The 19031-nt window shown below is 35.8% G+C and overlaps 1 protein-coding gene across 1 annotated transcript in view; it reads right to left on the reverse strand.

Moving 5' to 3' along the window:
* Positions 1 to 16559: 16559 nt before the first annotated feature.
* The window catches only part of SLC39A6 (solute carrier family 39 member 6), a 38741-nt gene continuing 36269 nt past the window's right edge, over positions 16560 to 19031 (reverse strand). Inside the window, exon 11 of the mRNA XM_027868785.1 lies at positions 16560 to 17888. Coding sequence (XP_027724586.1) covers positions 17736 to 17888 — 153 coding nt within the window. The 3' untranslated portion in view covers positions 16560 to 17735. The remainder of the gene's footprint in view (positions 17889 to 19031) is intronic.

Raw genomic sequence — 19031 nt, forward strand, 5'->3', positions numbered from 1 at the left:
TCATGTTTCTTTAAAATAAAACTTTTTTTGGAATACTGTTGTGCTATAAGAAATGATGAACAGGCTGACTTCAGAAAAACCTGGAAAGACTTGTATGGTCTGATGCTGAGTGAAATGAACAGAACCAAGAGAACGTTGTACACAATAACAGCCACGTTGTGTGATGACTAACATTGATAAACTTAACCCTTCCTGGCAATACAAGGATCTAAGACATTTCCAGAGGCCTTGTGATGGAAAATGCTATCCACATCCAAAGAAAGAACTATGGAAGTCGAATTGCTGTTTTTTTTTCTCTTCTGTTGAGTTTTGTTTCCTCTTTCTGATGGTTCCTCCTATTGGTTTTAATTTTTACTTACAACATCACTAATGTGAAAATATGTTTAATATGAATGTAAATGTATAGCCTATATCAGATTGTGCGCTGTCTTGGGGAAGGTGGTGGGGAAGAAGGGGGATAAAAATTTTAAACTCAAAAGCATATGGAAATGATTACTGATAAATCAAAATAAATTAATAAAAAAAGAAAAAGGAAAAAAAATAAAAGAATACAAGAAGATTAGCTTGTCTACTGACACACACTGAGGACAAATTCAAGGGGACAACCTATGCCATGGGAGTTGAATTCAGCAAATACTAAGCCATCTATAAAGAAAGTATTGTTATTAGATGCTGGAGAAATAAAGATAAAATTATTTTATGCATAAGTAAAAAAAAAATAAAACTTTTTAAAAAAAGTATCACTAACTTTAAAACTAATTTTAATGTATATAATTTAAGCCTATAATCAAATATAGTCATAAAGAATTCAAATCTATTAAATCTAAAACCTAAAAATTAAATTAAAAATATTAAAAATGCACTAGTTATGCTAAATAGAAACTATTATAAAGCATGGCGACATTTGTTGAATCATCTCATTCATAGATACATTAACAGATATCATATCTATTTATTGTAAGGAAATTAATAAACAAAAACCACAAAAATTAGCCTGTATTTTACCAAAATTTATATTCCCCAATTTTTATAAATATGGACTTGAACATATCACACTAATTTTTACCCAAAGTTAAGGTAGCATGACAATTTTATTTGTAATACTATTTAAAAAAGAAATATAATAATAAATAAACCTTAAAAAGTGACTTGTTCAAATATGCTCTTATTCTTTCTCCCAGTATATCTTCCCAAGCTCTATCGTACCCTAAACAATGACTTATGTATGTCTGTTACACTTGCTCACAAACATGCAGGGTATCCCAAAAATCTTATGGCAGTTTTAAACTTAATAAAGCAAACAAGCATTTCACCAAACCATATACACTTAAAAACACACAGGGAAATGTCACCCATCTACAACAGTAACTACAATGCAAAGACCAAAAGAACCCAAGATACACTTTAGCCCATAAATTCTTGATTTCTGGGCTAAGCTAGAGATGTGGCTGCTAAGGGCAACATTGTTTTAAAGTCCAAGGTCATTTAAAAAACATCAGGGAGGGAGGCAAAATATTATAAACAATACAATCTCACAAAAGAGAGAAAGGCAGTTGAAGACAAAATGAGCCTGCAGATAGGGAGTTTGTTTGTAAGATAGTTAGCTAACCCAGATCCTTCCAAGGACATTTGTAAATAAAATTGAAAAGAGGACATCAAATAGAAATAAAATGAAACAGATTTGCCAGTGATGGTGTAGTGAACTATTCTCATCAGTGACAATAGTGGAACCATGACTCTGAAAAGGTTAAATCTGAAATAACTTGAGGAAATAAAGGTTTAACCTTCCGAGCATATCAATATATTAAGCAATGCATGTCAATTGCATAACAAATCCGGATCAGGCCTCCTCAGCTTAGCAATGGACCCCTGTGGACAGCTTTTTATGTATTAAAATATAAACCAGGATACAAGAATAGGTAATCTAATTTCTAATTGGAGGAAAGATTAGGGATTTTCTGAATTGGGAGGGGGAGAGTAAACAGGTACAAATCCCTGAAATCAGAAAAAGAGGTGTCCCACTCCCCTGACAAGCGGTGTATTCAATCAAAGGAAGAAGGAAACAATAACTCGTTGACTAGTACAGGGGCAGTTTTCAGATAAGACATAGGGGTTGCTTAAAATGATTAATTGTGACAAATCTCTGTAGTATTTAAAAAGGTTTGAGAAACGTACTTTCTGGGTAATTTAATCATTTTATTAATGATGCCCACATTTGAATAAAACGATGATCATTTAGCTGTCTCTCTTTTAGACTAAAGACAATCACGTCAGCCTCACAGTTTTTATGCCCTTAGAAGAGTAGGGTAGCAATTAATCCGGATTGGTTAAAAATTAATGAAAGAATGAATATTACAATAAGGGGCTGGACCTGAACTTTGATTATGTCATTTAGTTCTTGCTACCCCCAACCTTGGGCAATCTATTCAAAGAATTTATGCCCCACCCAAGCCTAAGCAGGACATTGACTGTTCTACATGGGTGGGTTCTAGATAGAGAAGATTAGCTCAACCTTCAGAGATTGAGGTCTTGAAATAAGGATTAAGAAAAGGGGGAGGGACAGCTAGGTGGCTCAGTGGATAGAGCTCCTGCCTTGGAGTCAGGAGGACCTGAGTTCAAATGCAGCCTCAGATACTTGATACTAACTGTGTGACCCTGGGCAAGTCACTTAACCCCCGATTGCCTCACCAAAAAGAAGCAAAAAAAAAAAAGCAGGGGAGGAATCTGAATCTCCCTAAATCATAACCATTACTAAATGGTTATTAGTAATCATTTCTTTCAACTCCTTACATCAATCTCCAGATCTGACTGGGTTTCTGATACAGGTGGTCCAGCGCAGCAGGGCTAGATTTAGACAATGCAATAAAGTTTTCTTACAATTCCCATATTTGAATAAAATTTTCTCACAAAATAGAAATTGGACTAGACCTATAACTGAATAGAAAGGGAATTGAGCTAGATCCGGAATTGAGTCAGAAGATAAGTCAGTGTGGTTCATTGAATTCCCACAGTCCCCACAATTTCTAACACTCCACATGCCAAGGGATGCTTAAGTAAACGATGTCAGAAAGAGTGTCTGGATGTGACTGTATTCATATGGAAGAAATTACACAATATTAAAGGAAGTCAGGGATCAATCTTCAAGACAAATCTTCAAGGAAGGGAAGATTTCAGAAGAGTAGAAAACATTATGAATTTTTAATCAATAAAAAATTTTTATCTATGTATTTTACAAATTCCTGCTTACTTCATCCAAATTACCAAATCCCTTACACAAATATAAACCCCAAAGGTTTTTCTATTCCATTACCCAGCAAAGTGAACCTTGGCTGCCTTTTCTGGTTCCTCTCTCCCTAGGACCCACCTGCCAATTATTTTATTTCATTCTGTGGCATCCACATTTTATATTATTAATTTTATATTAACTTTCCATATTAGCTTTAAGAGGAGAGAAATTTTCCTTGTTTCTTCTACCCACAAGACAGCTTTTCAGGATAACAGCTTTACTGTCAACATGGGGACTGTTAAATAATCACACGGATTCCATAGTTGTTTGTCAATTGAATGACTCCTACACACTTCCTCAGAGATCTCTGTTCCTATGGTTTCAAATATCATCTCTGTATGAGAGAAATGATTATGAGAGAAATTATTATTTCTCTCATATATTTATAAACAGTTGTTAAATTAGGAACAGATTTTTTTCTTCAGAAACCTGTAGGTTGTTCAGTCTCTGCATGACATTGCTAATGGGTGAGGTTGCCCAAATCCCCTGGGGTATGAGTTTTTCATCCTGGGTGGGAGACTCCACCTGACTTGAGAGTCTTGTTCTACTCACTCTTGGGTGGGGGTAGATTATTTGTTTACATCAGAACTTCTTAAATTTTTCCCTTTTCCTGTTTAGGCAGTTTGTTAGGTGCATGGCCTGAGCCCATGCACAGTGCAAAGTGTTCCTGCTTTGTGTTCGGAACCAAGGCTGCAGTGAAGTTGTCCAATGAAACGTAGGCAAGTGCTGCCAGAAACACCTCAGATTCATTATTTATTTGATTTTTAATTAAATTTTGGTCATTGTGCATTCAGAAACCTTATTGCCTGCTGGGGGTGGTCTGGGATCAAGAGTATTCAGAGTCATATTTTCCCTAGTCCCTCATTAGAATGGCTTCACCTCTCATTATAATATTCATTCTTCTCATTAACTGTTAATCAATCAGAAGTGATTGCCACCTTCAGGAATACCCACTCTTCCATGGCCATATAAGTGTTGAATGGGTTTCATAAGGGGTCTTTGGCATTCAGGAGTGCCACCAACCTCTTTTATTAATTATCCATTAGCATGATTAATAAAATGATTAATTACCCAGAAACCATGTCTCTTGAACTTTTTATATGACACATGTAGAAATGATTCCCAATCTTGATCTCTCTTCTAAGCTCTAGCTCCCCTTTCAACAGTCTCTGTTGAATCTTTCCACCAAACAATATCACCTTCATCTCAACTCAAACTTCTAAAACAGATCCTACATACAGAGCCTGAGAGGATTTCAGGGGTTACCCAGTCCAACTCCCTCATTTAATAGATGAAGATTCTAAGGACTGGAGAGGTTAAGTCTGCCTAAGGGCACACAGGGTTCATGTACCATGCTCTAGCATGATAACAATTCATTGCCTTCCACCTAGAACCAGATCCCATCTTCTATATTTTTCTTATTAGTACTTTCCCTCTCTAAAATTTTCTGTAGTTTCCCAATGACTCACAGGATCCAGTCAAATTTCACGACGTTCAAGACTCTCTATCTATCTGTCCCCATCCCAGGTTTCCAGTCTCATCTCCCTCATCTCTGCTATAAGAACTCTTCACTCCAGTTAAAATATTCTAAACATAGCCCCTTGAACACAGCTTCTTAATTCTCTGCATTTCTTTGTTTACACCATTCCCTCTACCTGGAATGTCTTTCACCCCTTACATCCATCTTTCCTGGTCCCACCTATCCAAATTCTCTTCCAAGAGACTTTTCTTGACCATCTCATTTCAATCAACACTTTTATTTTTATAAATTTATTTATTTATTTTTAGTTTTCAACATTCACTTCCATAAGATATGGAATTCCAAATTTTCTCCCCATCTCTCCCCTTCCCCTCCCCAAGATGGCATATAAATTGATATAGCCTCAATAAATACATTCATATTAAACCTATTTTCACTTTAGTCACTTTGTAAAGAAGAATTAGAACCAATGGGAGAAATCACAAGAAAGAAGAAACAAACAAAAAAAGAGAGAGAGAGTAAATAATATGTTTTGATCTGTATTCAGACTCCATAGTTCTTTTTCTGGATGTGGACAGCATTTTCCATCATGAGTCTTTTGGGGTATCTTAGATCCTTGCATTGCTAAGAAGAAATAAGTTTATCAAAGTTAGTCATCACATAATGTGACTGTTACTGTGTATAATGTTCTCCTGGTTCTGCTCACTTCACTCAGCATCAGTTCATATAAGTCTTTCCAGGTTTTTCTGAAGTCTGCCTGCTCACTGTTTCTTATGGAACAATAGTATTCCATTACATTCAAATACTACAACTTGTTCAGCCATTCCTCATGGGGGACAGCCAGAGAAAATGACCAGAGCTGAGAGATGGAGTATTTTGTTCAGGAATAGCTAGGAGGTCAGTGTCACTGGATCAAAGAGAATATGTTGGGGAATAAAGTGTAAGAAGACTGCACAGGTAGGGTGGTAGCTGTGTCAGAGGAGAGAAGGGGGAATATTCAGGAGACATTAGAAAAGGTGAAATTGACAGGCTTTGGCAACAGATTGAAAATGGGGGGGTAAGAAAAAGTGAGAAGTCCAGGATGACACCTAGGTTGTGAACCTGAGGGACTGTGAAAATGGTGTTACACTTGACAGTAATAAGGAAGTTTGGTATTGCGAGAAAGTTCAATTTTGGACTATTAACAGTATTTTACTGAGACAGTCTCTAACCTGGGTATAACCAGAGACAAAGTGCCAATTTTTAATTAATTAGTTTTATTATGAGGAACAGATTTGCAAATCGGGAATTCTCCTAATTAGAATTCCACCTTGCTGTAGTGAAAACAGAGATTATATACATAAATCACAAGTAGGTGGATTACAAACAATTGTTTCTCAGGGCCTGAGTGATTTCCCAGGACAAGCCCATAAGTCCAAAAAACAGATGTTCTGGAGTTCTGTAGGAACAGTACTGTTTCAGGTCGTGGGGTTGTTACTTGGTAGATCACAGGATCAGAGTTCTGTGATGCGAACAAGTTCCACAAGCTTTGATTAGCTTCACTTAAGGTACACAGGCACACAGACACAAGAATGCAGTGATTATGAAAGCATTGTCAAGGGTTTCATTGATCATTTGAAGCTGCTTTATAAGCTTCTGACTTGCTAGTCAGAAGAGGCAATTCTGAAAAATCTAAATTATTAATATATTCATTACACATATATCAATTAATATGAAAATCATAATTCCCTTCACAGGACATATTGCATTTAAAATGTCTACTGGACTTCAAGTTTAATATGTCTAAAGGACAGTTGGAGATGTGAGATGGGAGGTCAGCAGACAGGCTGGTGCAGAATAGGTAGGTTTGGGAATCACCAGCATCTGAATTATCTGAAAGTCATCTCTCCATGCGTAACATGGCATAATGCAAGGAGTTCCGTCTGGACTTGGAAAATGACTGAATAACAACAGCTTTGTGACCTTCATCAAAGAACAATAGCTAATATTTATATCGGGCTTACTGTGTACCAGGCACTGTGCTAAACATTTTAAAATATTACCTCATTTGATCCTTACAACAACTCTGGGAAGTAGTTGCTTTTATTAATCCCATTTTAAGATGAGAAAACTGAAGCAAACAGAAGTTAAATGACTTGCACAGGGTCACAAAGCTAGTAGTATCTGAGGCCAGATTTGAACTCAAATCTTCCTGACTCCAAGCCCCATACTCTTATCTACTGTGCCACCTAGCTGTCCCCATCTATGAAATGACTGAAATTGCTTCTGTGAAGTGATCTATGAAATCCTTTTATAGATCCTGGTCTAGAATCCTCATCCATTAATCTGGATTAAATGACTACTTAAGGTACCTTCTAGAACTAAGATTCTATATAGTAGCTGGTAATATTATCACTGGCTCAGGGGCTACTATCCCCATCACCATTCAGCTCCAGTATTAGGAAAACTCCCAATCCCTCAGAAATAGCCCTGGAGCTCTGAAGAGACCTAGAAGCCATCAGAAATTCAAGTCTAGAGCTCCAATGGCTATTAAATCCACTCTGGGCTCTGGGATTATTCCTGAGGCATTGGGAGTTTTCCTAATACTGAAACCCATGTACTCCCAAAATGTGCTTTTCATTAAGATTATTAGTTGATATTAATGAGTAAGCCAAATGATAATTAGCTTTTAGAAAGAGGTATTTAGTAAGAGGGTATAATTAATACAAAACATCTCCCCAAAAGTCTGTGATACTCTATCTGACCATATAGAGCCATATATCTTACATATAGAGTCCAAGGAAAAACATCTCAAGTTTACAGAACACATGTAGCAAAGTCATAGTTCTGAGAAACCCTTTTTTCTAGGGTTCTCAAGATATTCCCATTAGATAGGGCATAATTTTTCAGTTGGACTATTTGTAGAGCATTGAATCCTTTCTTTTTCACATCAAATGATTGGATCAGTTCACAACTCCACCAACAATGCATTAATGTTCCAATTTTCCCACATCTCCAACATTTATCATTTTCCTGTTTTGTCAGGTTAGCCAATCTGATAGGTGTGATGTGGTACCTCAGAGTTGTTTGGTTTGCTCCTTTATAATTTCTTGAAAGATAATGTCTAGGCTCTTTTTTTGATTGTGGCTTTCAGGTAGTCCAATAAATTTTAAATTATCTCTCCTGGATCTATTTTCCAGGTCAGTTATTTTTCCAATGAAATATTTCACATTGTCTTCAATTTTTTCATTCTTTTGGTTTTGTTTTATTGTTTCTTGACTTCCCATAAAGTCGTTAGCTTCCATTTGCTCCATTCTAATTTTTAAGGAATTATTTTCTTCAGTGAGCTTTTGGACCTCCAATTCCATTTGGCCAATTCTGCTTTTTAAGGCATTCTTCTCCTCATTGACTTTTTGGACCTCTTTTACCATTTGGTCTAGTCTGTTTTTTAAGGTGTCGTTTTCTTCAATTTTTTTTGTGTCTCCTTTACCAAGCTATTGATTTGTTTTTCATGATTTTCTTGCATCACTCTCATTTCTCTTCCCAATTTTTCCTCACACTCTCTTACTTCATTTTCAAAATCCTTTTTGAGCTCTTCCATGGCCTGAGACTAATTCATATTTTTCTTGGAGGCTTTGGATATAGGAACTTTGACTTTGTTGTCTTCTTCTCAGTGTGTGTTTTGATCTTCCTTGTCACCGTAGCAACTTTCAATAGTCAGTTTTTTCCCATTGTTTCCTCATTTTCCCAGCTTATTAGTTGGCTTTTAAGTCTTTGTTAAAGTAGGGCTCTGCTTCTAGGGTGGAGGGTGCACTGTCCCAAGCTTCAGGGGTTTTGTTCAGCTCTTTTCAGATACTTGTAGGGACCTGTAAGTTTTCAGTTCTATCAAGGTGGTGTGATGTAAGGAGAGGTGTTTACTACTCTTCTGGCCTGTACTCTGGTCTGTGAGTGACCACAAGCACTCTTTTCTGTCTTAGAACTGTGAGGAGGGTTTCCCCTTCCCTGTGGCTGTAAGGTCTGCTATGCTAGTGCTGAGCCTCCTTGCTCTGGCAACGCAGGACTGCAACCTAGATCTAAGTATAGGTGAAGCAATGGAGTCCTGCCTCAGTGCTAGCAAAAATGCCCCGTAATCTCCTCCTGACCAGTTGTCCGACCCTCTTACTGTCTGTGGGCTGAGAGCTCCGGAAGCAGTCAATGCCATTGCCACTACCACTATTGTTTCAGTGGCTACCAAGGTCTGCTCCTGGCTTACTGGGGGCTGGAGTTGTGCTAGCACAGCTTGCAGTGGACTGCACTTCACTCCCACCCAGGTGCAACTGACCTTTCCTGCTGACCTTCCAAGTTGTCTTTGGCATCTGTGGGCTGAGAGGTCTGGAAACTGCCTCTGTTGCCAGTGACTCAGTCATCTGGAGGCCTGTTCTGCACTAGTGTGGCCTATGCTGGACTGTGCCCCTCTGTCACCTTTGTGCAAGAGACCTTTCCTGCTGACCTCCTAAGTTGTTTTGGGCTGGAAATTTGTTTCACTCCATCTTTTTTGTGGGTTCTGCTCTCAAATTTGTGTCTTTTTTTTTTAAGGTATTTGGAGGGGTTTAGGGGAGAGCTTAGGTGAGTCCCTGTCTTGGGACTCCACCATCTTGGCTCTGCCTCCTTCTTCTACATCTACTGACCTAATCATGTGACTTTTTTGTTATTTTGTTATTAATATAATTATGTTGATAGTTTTCCTTACATTGAACCAGCTCTACATTCCTGGTATAAATCCCACTTGGTCATAATGTATAATCTTTGTGACATATTGTAGTTTCCTAGTTAAGTATTTTATTTAGGATTTTTGCATCAAAATTTATTAGTGAAATTGGTCTGTAATTTTCTTTCTGTTTTTGCTTTTCCTGGTATAGGTATCAGCACTATATTTTTTTCATAAATGGAGTTTGGTTGGACTCGTTCTTTGCCTATTATTTAAAATAATTTATTTAATGTTGGAATTAGTTGATCTTTAAATGTTTGTAGAATTCACTTATAAATCCATTTGGTCCTAATGCTTTTTTTTTCTTAGGAAGCTCATTTATGGCCTATTAAATTTCTTTTTTTAAGTTAGGTTTATGTAGGTATTCTATTTCCTCTTCTATTAATCTGGGCAATTTATGTTTTTGTAAGTATTCTTCATTTTCACTTAAGTTGTTAAATTTATTCCTGGGAGTTTTCATTTTGGAATCTCTTTCAAGAGGTGTTTGGTGAATTCTTTCAATTATTATTTTACCTTCTGGTTCTGAGATATCAGTGCAGTTTTCCTTGATAATTTCTCGAAAGATGATGTCCCCAGGCTCTTTTTTTTTTTATTATGGCTTTCAGATAGTCCAATAATTCTTAAATTGTCTCTCCTAGACCTAGTTTCCAGATTAGTTGTTTTTCCATTGAGATATTTCATATTTTCCTCTTTTTTCATTCTTTTGATTTTGTTTTATTGTTTCTTGATGTCTCATGAAGTCATTAGCTTCACTTGCCCAGTTCTAATTGTTAAGGAATCATTTTCTTCAATGAACTTTTGTACCTCCTTTTCCATTTGGCCAATTCTACTTTTTAGAGTAGTTTCCTTCATTGAACTTCTGTACATCTTTTTCCATTTTTCATACTTCCTTAACCAAACTGCTGACTCAATTTTCTTGATTTTCTTGCATCACTCATTTCTTTCCCCAATTTTTCCTCTACCTCTCTTATTTTACTTTATTTTATTTTTTAGGTAATTGGGGTTAAGTGACTTACCCAGGGTCACACAGCTAGTGAGTGTCAAGTGTTTGGTCTGAAGCCGGGTTTGAACTCAGGTCCTCCTGACTTCAGGGCTGGTGCTCTATCCACTGAGCAACCTAGCTGCCCCTTGTTTGATTTTTAAAATCCTTTTTGAGCTCTTCTAGAAGTTCTTTTTGGGCCTGACACAAATTCACATGTTTCTTTGAAGCTATGAATGAAGTCATTTTGAAACTGTCCCTTTATGAGTTTGTGTTTTGACCTTCCCTGTCACCATAGTAACTTTCCATTGTCAGGTTCTTTTGCTTTATTTTGTTGCTCATTTTTCCAGTCTATTTCATGACTTTTAATTTTATGTTAAGGTTTGGTTCTGATCCTTGGGTAGAAGAAGCACTGTCCCAAACTTCTTGCAATGGTGGGGAGCAGGGCAAAGGTTTCACTGCTGGCCTGCTCTGCCATGGCTATGAGGCCTTGTTGCTGACTTGCTGGGCCACTACTTGCTGCTGGCTTGCCCAAATGCTACATCCACTGGACTGTGCTCCTCTTTTACCCAAGTGAGAAACACCTCTCCTTCTGACCTTCTAAGTTGTCTTTGACTGGAAAAATGCTTCATCCTGTCCTCTTGTTGGTTCTGCCACTCCAGAATTCATTTTGAGGAGTTATTTTATAGTTGTTTGGAAGTGAATTTGGGAGAGTTCAAACAAGTTCCTGCCTTACTCCACCATCTTAGCTCCACCCTCCTAATTGTTCAATTTATTGGCATAAGAATGGGCAAAATAATTCCTAATAATTACTTTAATTTCATCTTCATTAGTGGTATATTCACCCTTTTCATTTTTTATACTAGTGATTTGGTTTTCTCTCTTTTTTAAAATCATATTAACCAATAGTATTTTATTAGGTCTATTTTATTAGTTTTTTTTTCATAAAATCAACTCTTAGTTTTATTAATTCAATGATTTTCTTACACTCAATTTTGTTAATTTCACATTTAATTTTCAGGATTTCCAATTTGGTGTTTAATTGGGGATTTTAAATTTGTTCTTTTTCTAGTTTTTTTTTAATAGCATATCCAATTCACTGATCTGCTCTTTCCCTACTTCATTGATGTAAGCATTTAGAGATATACATTTTCCTGAGACTACAGCTTTTGCTGCATCCCATAAGTGTTGATATGTCGTCTCATTATTATTGTTCTCTTTAATACAATTATTTATTGTTTCTATGACTTGTTCTTTAACTTACTCATTAAGATTATGTTAATTAGTCCCCAATTAATTTTAATTTTTTAATAAATAGTATTTTATTTTTTCCAATTACATGTAGTTTTCAACAATCTTTTTTTATAAGATTTTGAGTTCCAAATTTTTCTCTCTCCCTCCTTCTCCTCCCCCCTCCAAGATGGCAAGCAATATGATATTCAATCATGTTAAACATATTTCCACATTAGTCATGTTGTGAAAAAAGAAACAGAAGAGAAAAAACACAAAAGATAACAAAAAAAGTGAAAATAATATGCTTCGCTCTGCATTCAGTCTCCATAGTTCTTTCTCTGGACGTGGATAGCATTTTGGAATTGTCTTGGATCATTGTCCTGCTGAGAAAAGCTAATTCTATAACAGTTCGTCATTGTACAATGTTGCTGTTACTATGTACAATATTCACCTGGTCCTGCTCACTCCAATCACCATTAGTTCACATAAGTCTTTCCAGGTTTTTCTGAAATTCACCTGCTCACCATTACTTCTGGAATGACAGTATTCTATTACATTCATATACCACAACTTGTTCAGCCATTCCTCAATTGATGGACATCCCCTCAATTTCCAATTCTTTGCCACCACAAAAAGAGCCGCTATAAATATTTTTGTACAAGGAGGTCCTTTTCCCTTTTTTATGATCTCTTTGGAGTACAGTCCTAATAGTGGCATTGCTGGATCAAAGGGTATGCACAGTTTACCCTTTGGGCATAGTTCCAAACTGCTCTCCAAAATGGTGGGATCAGTTCATAACTCCACTAGCAATGCATTAATGTCTCAATTTTCCCACATTTTCTTCAACATCCATCATTTTCCCTCTTTGTCATATTAGCCAGTCTGATAGGGATGAGTTGTTTTAATTCGCATTTTTCTGATCAATGGTGATTTAGAGCATTTTTTCATGACTATAGATAGTTTTAATTTCATCCGAAAATTGCCTGTTTATATCCTTTGTCCATTTATCAATTGGAGAATAACTTGTATTCTTACAAATTTGACTTGGTTCTCTATATATTTGAGAAATGAGGCCTTTATCAGAAACACTTCCATAGAAATTGTTTCCTATCTTTCTGGTTTCCTTCTAATCCTTGGTTGCATTGGTTTTGTATGTGTAAACCCTTTTTAATTGAATGTAATCAAAATGATCAATTTTGCATTTTGTAATGTTCTCTACTTTTGTTTGGTCATAAATTCTTCCTTTTTCCATAGATCTGATAGGTAAACCATTCCATGCTCTCCTAATATGCTTATTAATTTAAAATCTGTGTTTCCATGGTCCTTTATTAAATGTAATTTTTATTGAATTATGATCTGAAATGAATGCATTTAATATCTCTGATTTTCTGCATTTAACTATAAAGTTTTTATGACCTAATTTATAATCAATTTTTGTAAAGGTGAGAAAAAGGTATATTCCTTTCTGTTCCATTCAATTCTCTCCAAATGCCTATCATATCTAAGATTGTATTAATCTAGCTAAGATCCTACTAATCTCCTTGATTCTTTTTCATTAGATTTGTCTAGTTCTGTGAGGGGAAGGTTGAAATCCTCCCACTATAGCTTTGCTATTTCCACCTATAATTCATTTACCCTTTCCTTTAAAAATCTGAATGCTATAGCATTTGGTGAATATATGTTTAGTATTGACATTAGTTCATTACCTATGGTACTTTTTAATATAATAGTTTTCCTTCTTATCTCTTTTAACTAAATCTCTTTTAGCTTTAACTTGGTCTGAGATTATGATTCCTACCCCTTCCTTTTTTTTTTTTTTTTTAACATAAGCTGAAGCATAGTAAATTCTATTCCAGACTTTTATTTTTACTCTGGGTGTCTTTAATTTTTAAATGTATTTCTTATAAATAACATATTGTTGGGTCTTAGTTTTTGGTCTATTCTGCTATCAGTTTCCATTTTATGGGTGAGTTCATTCCATTGACATTCAAAGTTATGATTACTTGTGTATTTCCCTCCATCCTATTTTTCCCCACTGTTTATCCTTCTATTTTTACCCTATTCCTCCTTAGAAGTCTAATTGACTTCTGATTACTGCTTCCCTAATCCACACACCCTTCTAAAAGTCCCTCCCTTATCTTATCCCATTACCCTCCTATTTCTTAATCCATACACCCTTCTAAGAATTCGAATTCCTCCCTCATTTTATTTTTCTGTAAGTTAAAAAGACTTAGGTTAAATATATGTTGGGCAGCTAGGTGGTGCGCTGAATAGAGTGCTGAGCCTGGAGTCAGGAAGATTTCCTCTTCGTTCAAATCTGGCCTTAGACACTTACTAGCTTTGTGATCCAGGGCAATTCACTTAATCTTGTTTACATGTTTCCTCATCTGTCAAATGAGCTGGACAAGGAAATGGTAAACCATGCCAGTATTTTTGCCACCTCCTTTGCTCTTTGAAATATTATATTAACATTTTCTCCCTAATTGCTTGTAATACTTTCTTCTTGATGTGGGAGCTTTGAAACTTAGCTATAATGCTCTTCTTGAGTTTTCATTTTGGGATCACTTTCAGGTGATAATTGGTGGATTTTTAAAAATTCTCTTTATTTTATTTTTTTATGTCTTATGAAATCATTAGCTTCCCCTTATCCAATTCAAATTTTAAGGCATTATTTTCTTCAGTAAGTTTTTGTATCTCTTTCCAATTGGTTGACTTTTTTTTTCATAATTTTATTGCATTACTCTTATTTTCCCAATTTTCCCTCAACCTTTCTTATTTGACTTTTGAAGTCCTTTTTAAAGCTCTTCCAAGAACTTTTTCTGGGCTCATGACCATTTTACATTTTACTTTAAAGCTTTACAAAAAACTATTTTGTCTTTTTCTGAGTTTGAACTCTGATCTCCATCACCAAAACAGCTAACTATGATAGGGTTCTTTCTCTGCTTTCTATTTTTTTTCTAAATGGCCTATTTTTTGGCTGGTAACTTTATGTTAGAATCAGACTCTGCGCTCCCAAGATGTGGTGTCAAGCTTCAGGTTTTCCTGCTGTTGTTTTTTGAGCTCTATCGGGGGGCCTTCGACCTCTTGTTTCTTAGGATGCTTTATAATCCAAAACCAGGTGTGATCACTGCTCCTCTGGCTCACGTCTTGGTTTGTATGTGACTTCAAGTATTCCTCTCTACCACACTGAGCCACCACCAGATCCCTCAGCATTGTTGCCACAGAAAAACGCTCCTGTTTCCTCTGGTTTCTCAGGCATTTGCAAGCATCAGCTTGCATCTCTGCCCTTGAATGGAAACCAGGGACTTGGCTTTCCTGCAATGACCACAACCAGCAGGGCCCCTGGCCCACAGCCACAGCCTAGGACCCTGTATGATCAGCACACCTGGGTCCTGGTCTAGTACCATCGAGGGGTCCCCGTAATCTTCCTCCAATCAGCTGTCCAATCAGGCCAGACCACCAACCCGAAGGTCAGATCTTTCCTAATATCCTCCCTAGTTGTCTTAGGTTGGATGACTGCTTTACCCTAACTTTGAATTATTTCTGCCGCTCTAAAATTTACTCTGAAACATTATTTTAAGTTATTTGTGGGGGAATTTGGGAGAGCCAGGTAGTTTGCTGCCTTACTCTGCCATTTTCCTACAATTTCCCCAGTAGTTTTTATTCTTGGCTTTACTAAACAATAGATTTCTATGTTCAATTTCTTCTAGGTCTTGCTTATCTTGTCTGCTCCACTGACCTACTTTCCTATCATTAAAGCCACACCAAACAGTTTTGGTAACTCCTATTTATAATAGTCTGAGATAGTTCTGTGCCTCATATTCCCTTCATTACTAGTTTATTTCATTATTTCTCTTGAAATTGTAGAGCTTATATTCCTCCAAATGAATTTACTATTTTGAAGTGTTCTGTAAAGCAACTCCTTGGCATTTTTATTGGTATAGTACATCTATAAGTGAATTTAGGTAGTATAGTTATTTTTATTAGAGGTAGCATGGCGCAGTGAATGGAGAGCTGACTTTGAAGGCAGAAAGAACAAGGTTCAAGTCCTAGCTGTGTGACCATGGCCAAGTCCCATGGGGCACTCTGTGCTCCAGTTAACTCTAAGATTATAAGTTGCAGAGCAGTTCCTGCTCTGCAATGGTAAAAGAGGTTTCTTCACCTGGGTTCCCTATACCAGTGAAACTGTAGGTCTGATTTTTTAAAGATTATTTTTGTTATCTTGACATGTCCTAACCATGAACAATGAACTTTCCTCTAAATTATATGTCTTTATTTCTTTATAGTTGCATTTTGTGTAAATCCTAGGTATGTCTTGGTAGATCAACTCCCAGATGTTTTGTGCATTGTGTAGTTATCATTTTCTTCCAGCTTTTGTTAATGCTTTACAGAAATGCTGATGATTTTTGCAATTTGTTTTGTATTCTACTATTTTACTCAACCTATTAGGAACATAAGATTAGAGGATCCTATATCTGCAACTGAAAGGGACCTCATGTGAGTTGCTACCTTGACCACATATATGACACTAACCCCTATGAAGTGGTTTATGTCATACAAAAGGTAAAGAACCCCTGTCCTAAATATAATAGCACAAATTCTTTAAGTGGTGAAGGATAAACCCTCTTTAAATCCAGATAAAAAAATTTAATGAAAATTCAGTAGAATAGGTTGAATTTAAAAGGTAATTAAAGTAGAACCTACAGTGTTGCTGATAAAGAAGCCAAAATTGGGCAAAGGGCTCTCAGTCGTTAATGTGAGTTTGCAGAAAAGGCAGCCAGAATACAGTGTCTCAGAATCTATGCCTTTACACATTTTTCACTCTCATTTTATGAAAATTATACAAACAACAGGAAACCAATACAAAAGATTTATTTAAAGAACAAACAAACTTCTCAGGACATGCCACAGGGTCACAACTAAAGTACCATAAAATAACAAGTAATGTCCAAAATGTTGACCCTGAGGCTTTTCAAGATCATGAAGTGCTTTCTTAATTAGCAAAGAAAGATCAAATTGTGCTTAATAGTTTCCTGGATTTAGTACTTGCAGTTGTGATTACAAGTAATTGTATTCTAATCCTTTGAAAATTAGCAGTGTAGGTATAGCCATGTAGGGCAAGTCACAAGTAGTAAGAACATCCCATTTCCTAACTATTCTGGAGAAGTAAGAGTTTCCTGTTTAAACTTCATATCCCATCACACTATGGTTTAGGACTTCAGATTTTCCAGTCAACCATTACATTGCCTGATGTTATGATGATCTCATTCAAGCTATTCATATTTTTTGTTATTACAAAAAGAAGGCTAGGTATATACCTGAGTATAGTATGAATATTAAAACAGCAATGCCCAAAATGTTTTTTTTTTCCTGCAGTGTACCCATTAAACTTTCACTCAACTTCAAAGCCTTCACATTCTTTTCTTTCCTCACCTGCTAAATAGTGAGTGACTTTTTGTCAACCATTCTTGCTTCACAGGTCCCTTTCTTTCTCAAACTCAAACTCTACACCTTCTCATCTTGATTTCAAGTATATAGATCTTCCATTTCCCACAGATAGCATATCTTAGGATACTGAGGACTCCACTACCCCTGATTACAGAAGAACTTCAGAGGTTTAAAATCTGGTATGAGCAAAACTATGTTAGAAAGTAATTTCTGAAGGAATCAGAGAAAAAAGTTTTGTTTTTTTTTAAACTGAACTATATATAGAACATGCCATGCCATACCACATCACTTGTCCACACAGTAAAGCTGTAAATACTGGTGAACCTTAACATCACAGCTATATTTCCAGAACAGAATAACTTAAACATCATTAAACGTACCTTTTGTTACTTCAGTAGCTAATTTTACAGTCATAACCAACAGCAATACTTAATATAAAATTTCAAGTACTACTAAGTATAAACTCTATGAAGCACATAAAAAACAAAACAAAAAACAACAAAACCCAGCTCCCCTATGACCTATATCTGAAATAGAGCAACAAATAAGTAGAAAAGATTTATTCTAACATTAATGATCCAACTTAAAAATTTATACTGAATACAATTTTATGTTCAAACACAGAAATAAGTAACATAATACCAAAACCCAGTAGTATCCCAGCATTCTGTAACAGAAAATATCCCCAGCGACTACATCCATGGTCACTAGCATCATTGTGTAGCATCTCAGGAACCTAAAACAAAAAAAAAGAAAAAATCATTACATTGCTAAAATTTCCAGCCCAACAGATATCAATTTTAAACAATTCAGCATAGAGTATACTAATTTAAATAACAACAACACAAAATTATTTCATCAGTGATTTTTATAAAAGCTTGAAGCAGAGCTCTATGTCCTATAAAACTGTAGCATCTCATTTAAACATAATTCATTGCACAGATTTGATTCTCTCCCTAAGCAACATATAGTAAAAAGCCTAATTAAAAAAATTAACCTATAACATATGTATTAGTCTGATTCTCTAATACTTAAAGTATAAATTAATTTTAGTGTACTTCCTGGCTCTACTACTACTAGTTTTAACTTGGGAAGTTTCCCTGGCCTCAGCTTACTCATCTGTTAAAATAAACATATTGAACTTGGTTATTTCTAAGGTTTCCTGCAATTTTAATAAAATTATGAAAAATATTATTTGTATGTAGTGAGGTCATGAAAATTTTCTTGTTTGGCTTATAGAAATAATACTACATAAAATAAGATTGATGCTTAAAATGAAAAGTTAGTAAGTATAAATAGAATGGAAAGACTTGATTCTATAGATTTAAGGTCAAACTAAGGATTGTACAATTGAATTCATAGAAGTACAATCTCCAAATCAAAGGCTCCACCAAACTCTATGCTGGTCAGATCTGTGCTAGAGCATTATTACTCAATTCTGGGTGACATTTCACAAAAGACATTGAGTCCAGAGATGGGTGACTTGAATGGTGTGTAAACAACTAGGCATGTTTAGTCAAGAGAAGACATTACTTGGGTTAGGGGAGAAGACATATGACATCATCTTCAAATGCTGTCTTTTAGGAGATCAGACTTGTTTTATGTGGCCCCAGAGGACAGAACTGGTAACTATGTGAAGAATTTCAAAGGAAATCTATATTGATTTAATATAAGAAAGAGCAACACAGGAGGCAGTGTACTATATTGAGCAGAATGCTTAAAAACAACGATAGTGATAATAATTTAACAATAATAACATTTACACTGAACTTAACTTACTACGTGCCAGGTAGTGTGCTAAGTGCTTTACAATTATTATCTCATGTGTTCCACTAGAGTCAGAACATCCAGGTTCTAATGCTTGATCTAAATAATTGCA

This window comes from Vombatus ursinus, unplaced genomic scaffold (genome assembly GCF_900497805.2).
Source record: "Vombatus ursinus unplaced genomic scaffold, bare-nosed wombat genome assembly UNPS02014791.1, whole genome shotgun sequence".
Classification (NCBI taxonomy): Eukaryota; Metazoa; Chordata; class Mammalia; order Diprotodontia; family Vombatidae; genus Vombatus; species Vombatus ursinus.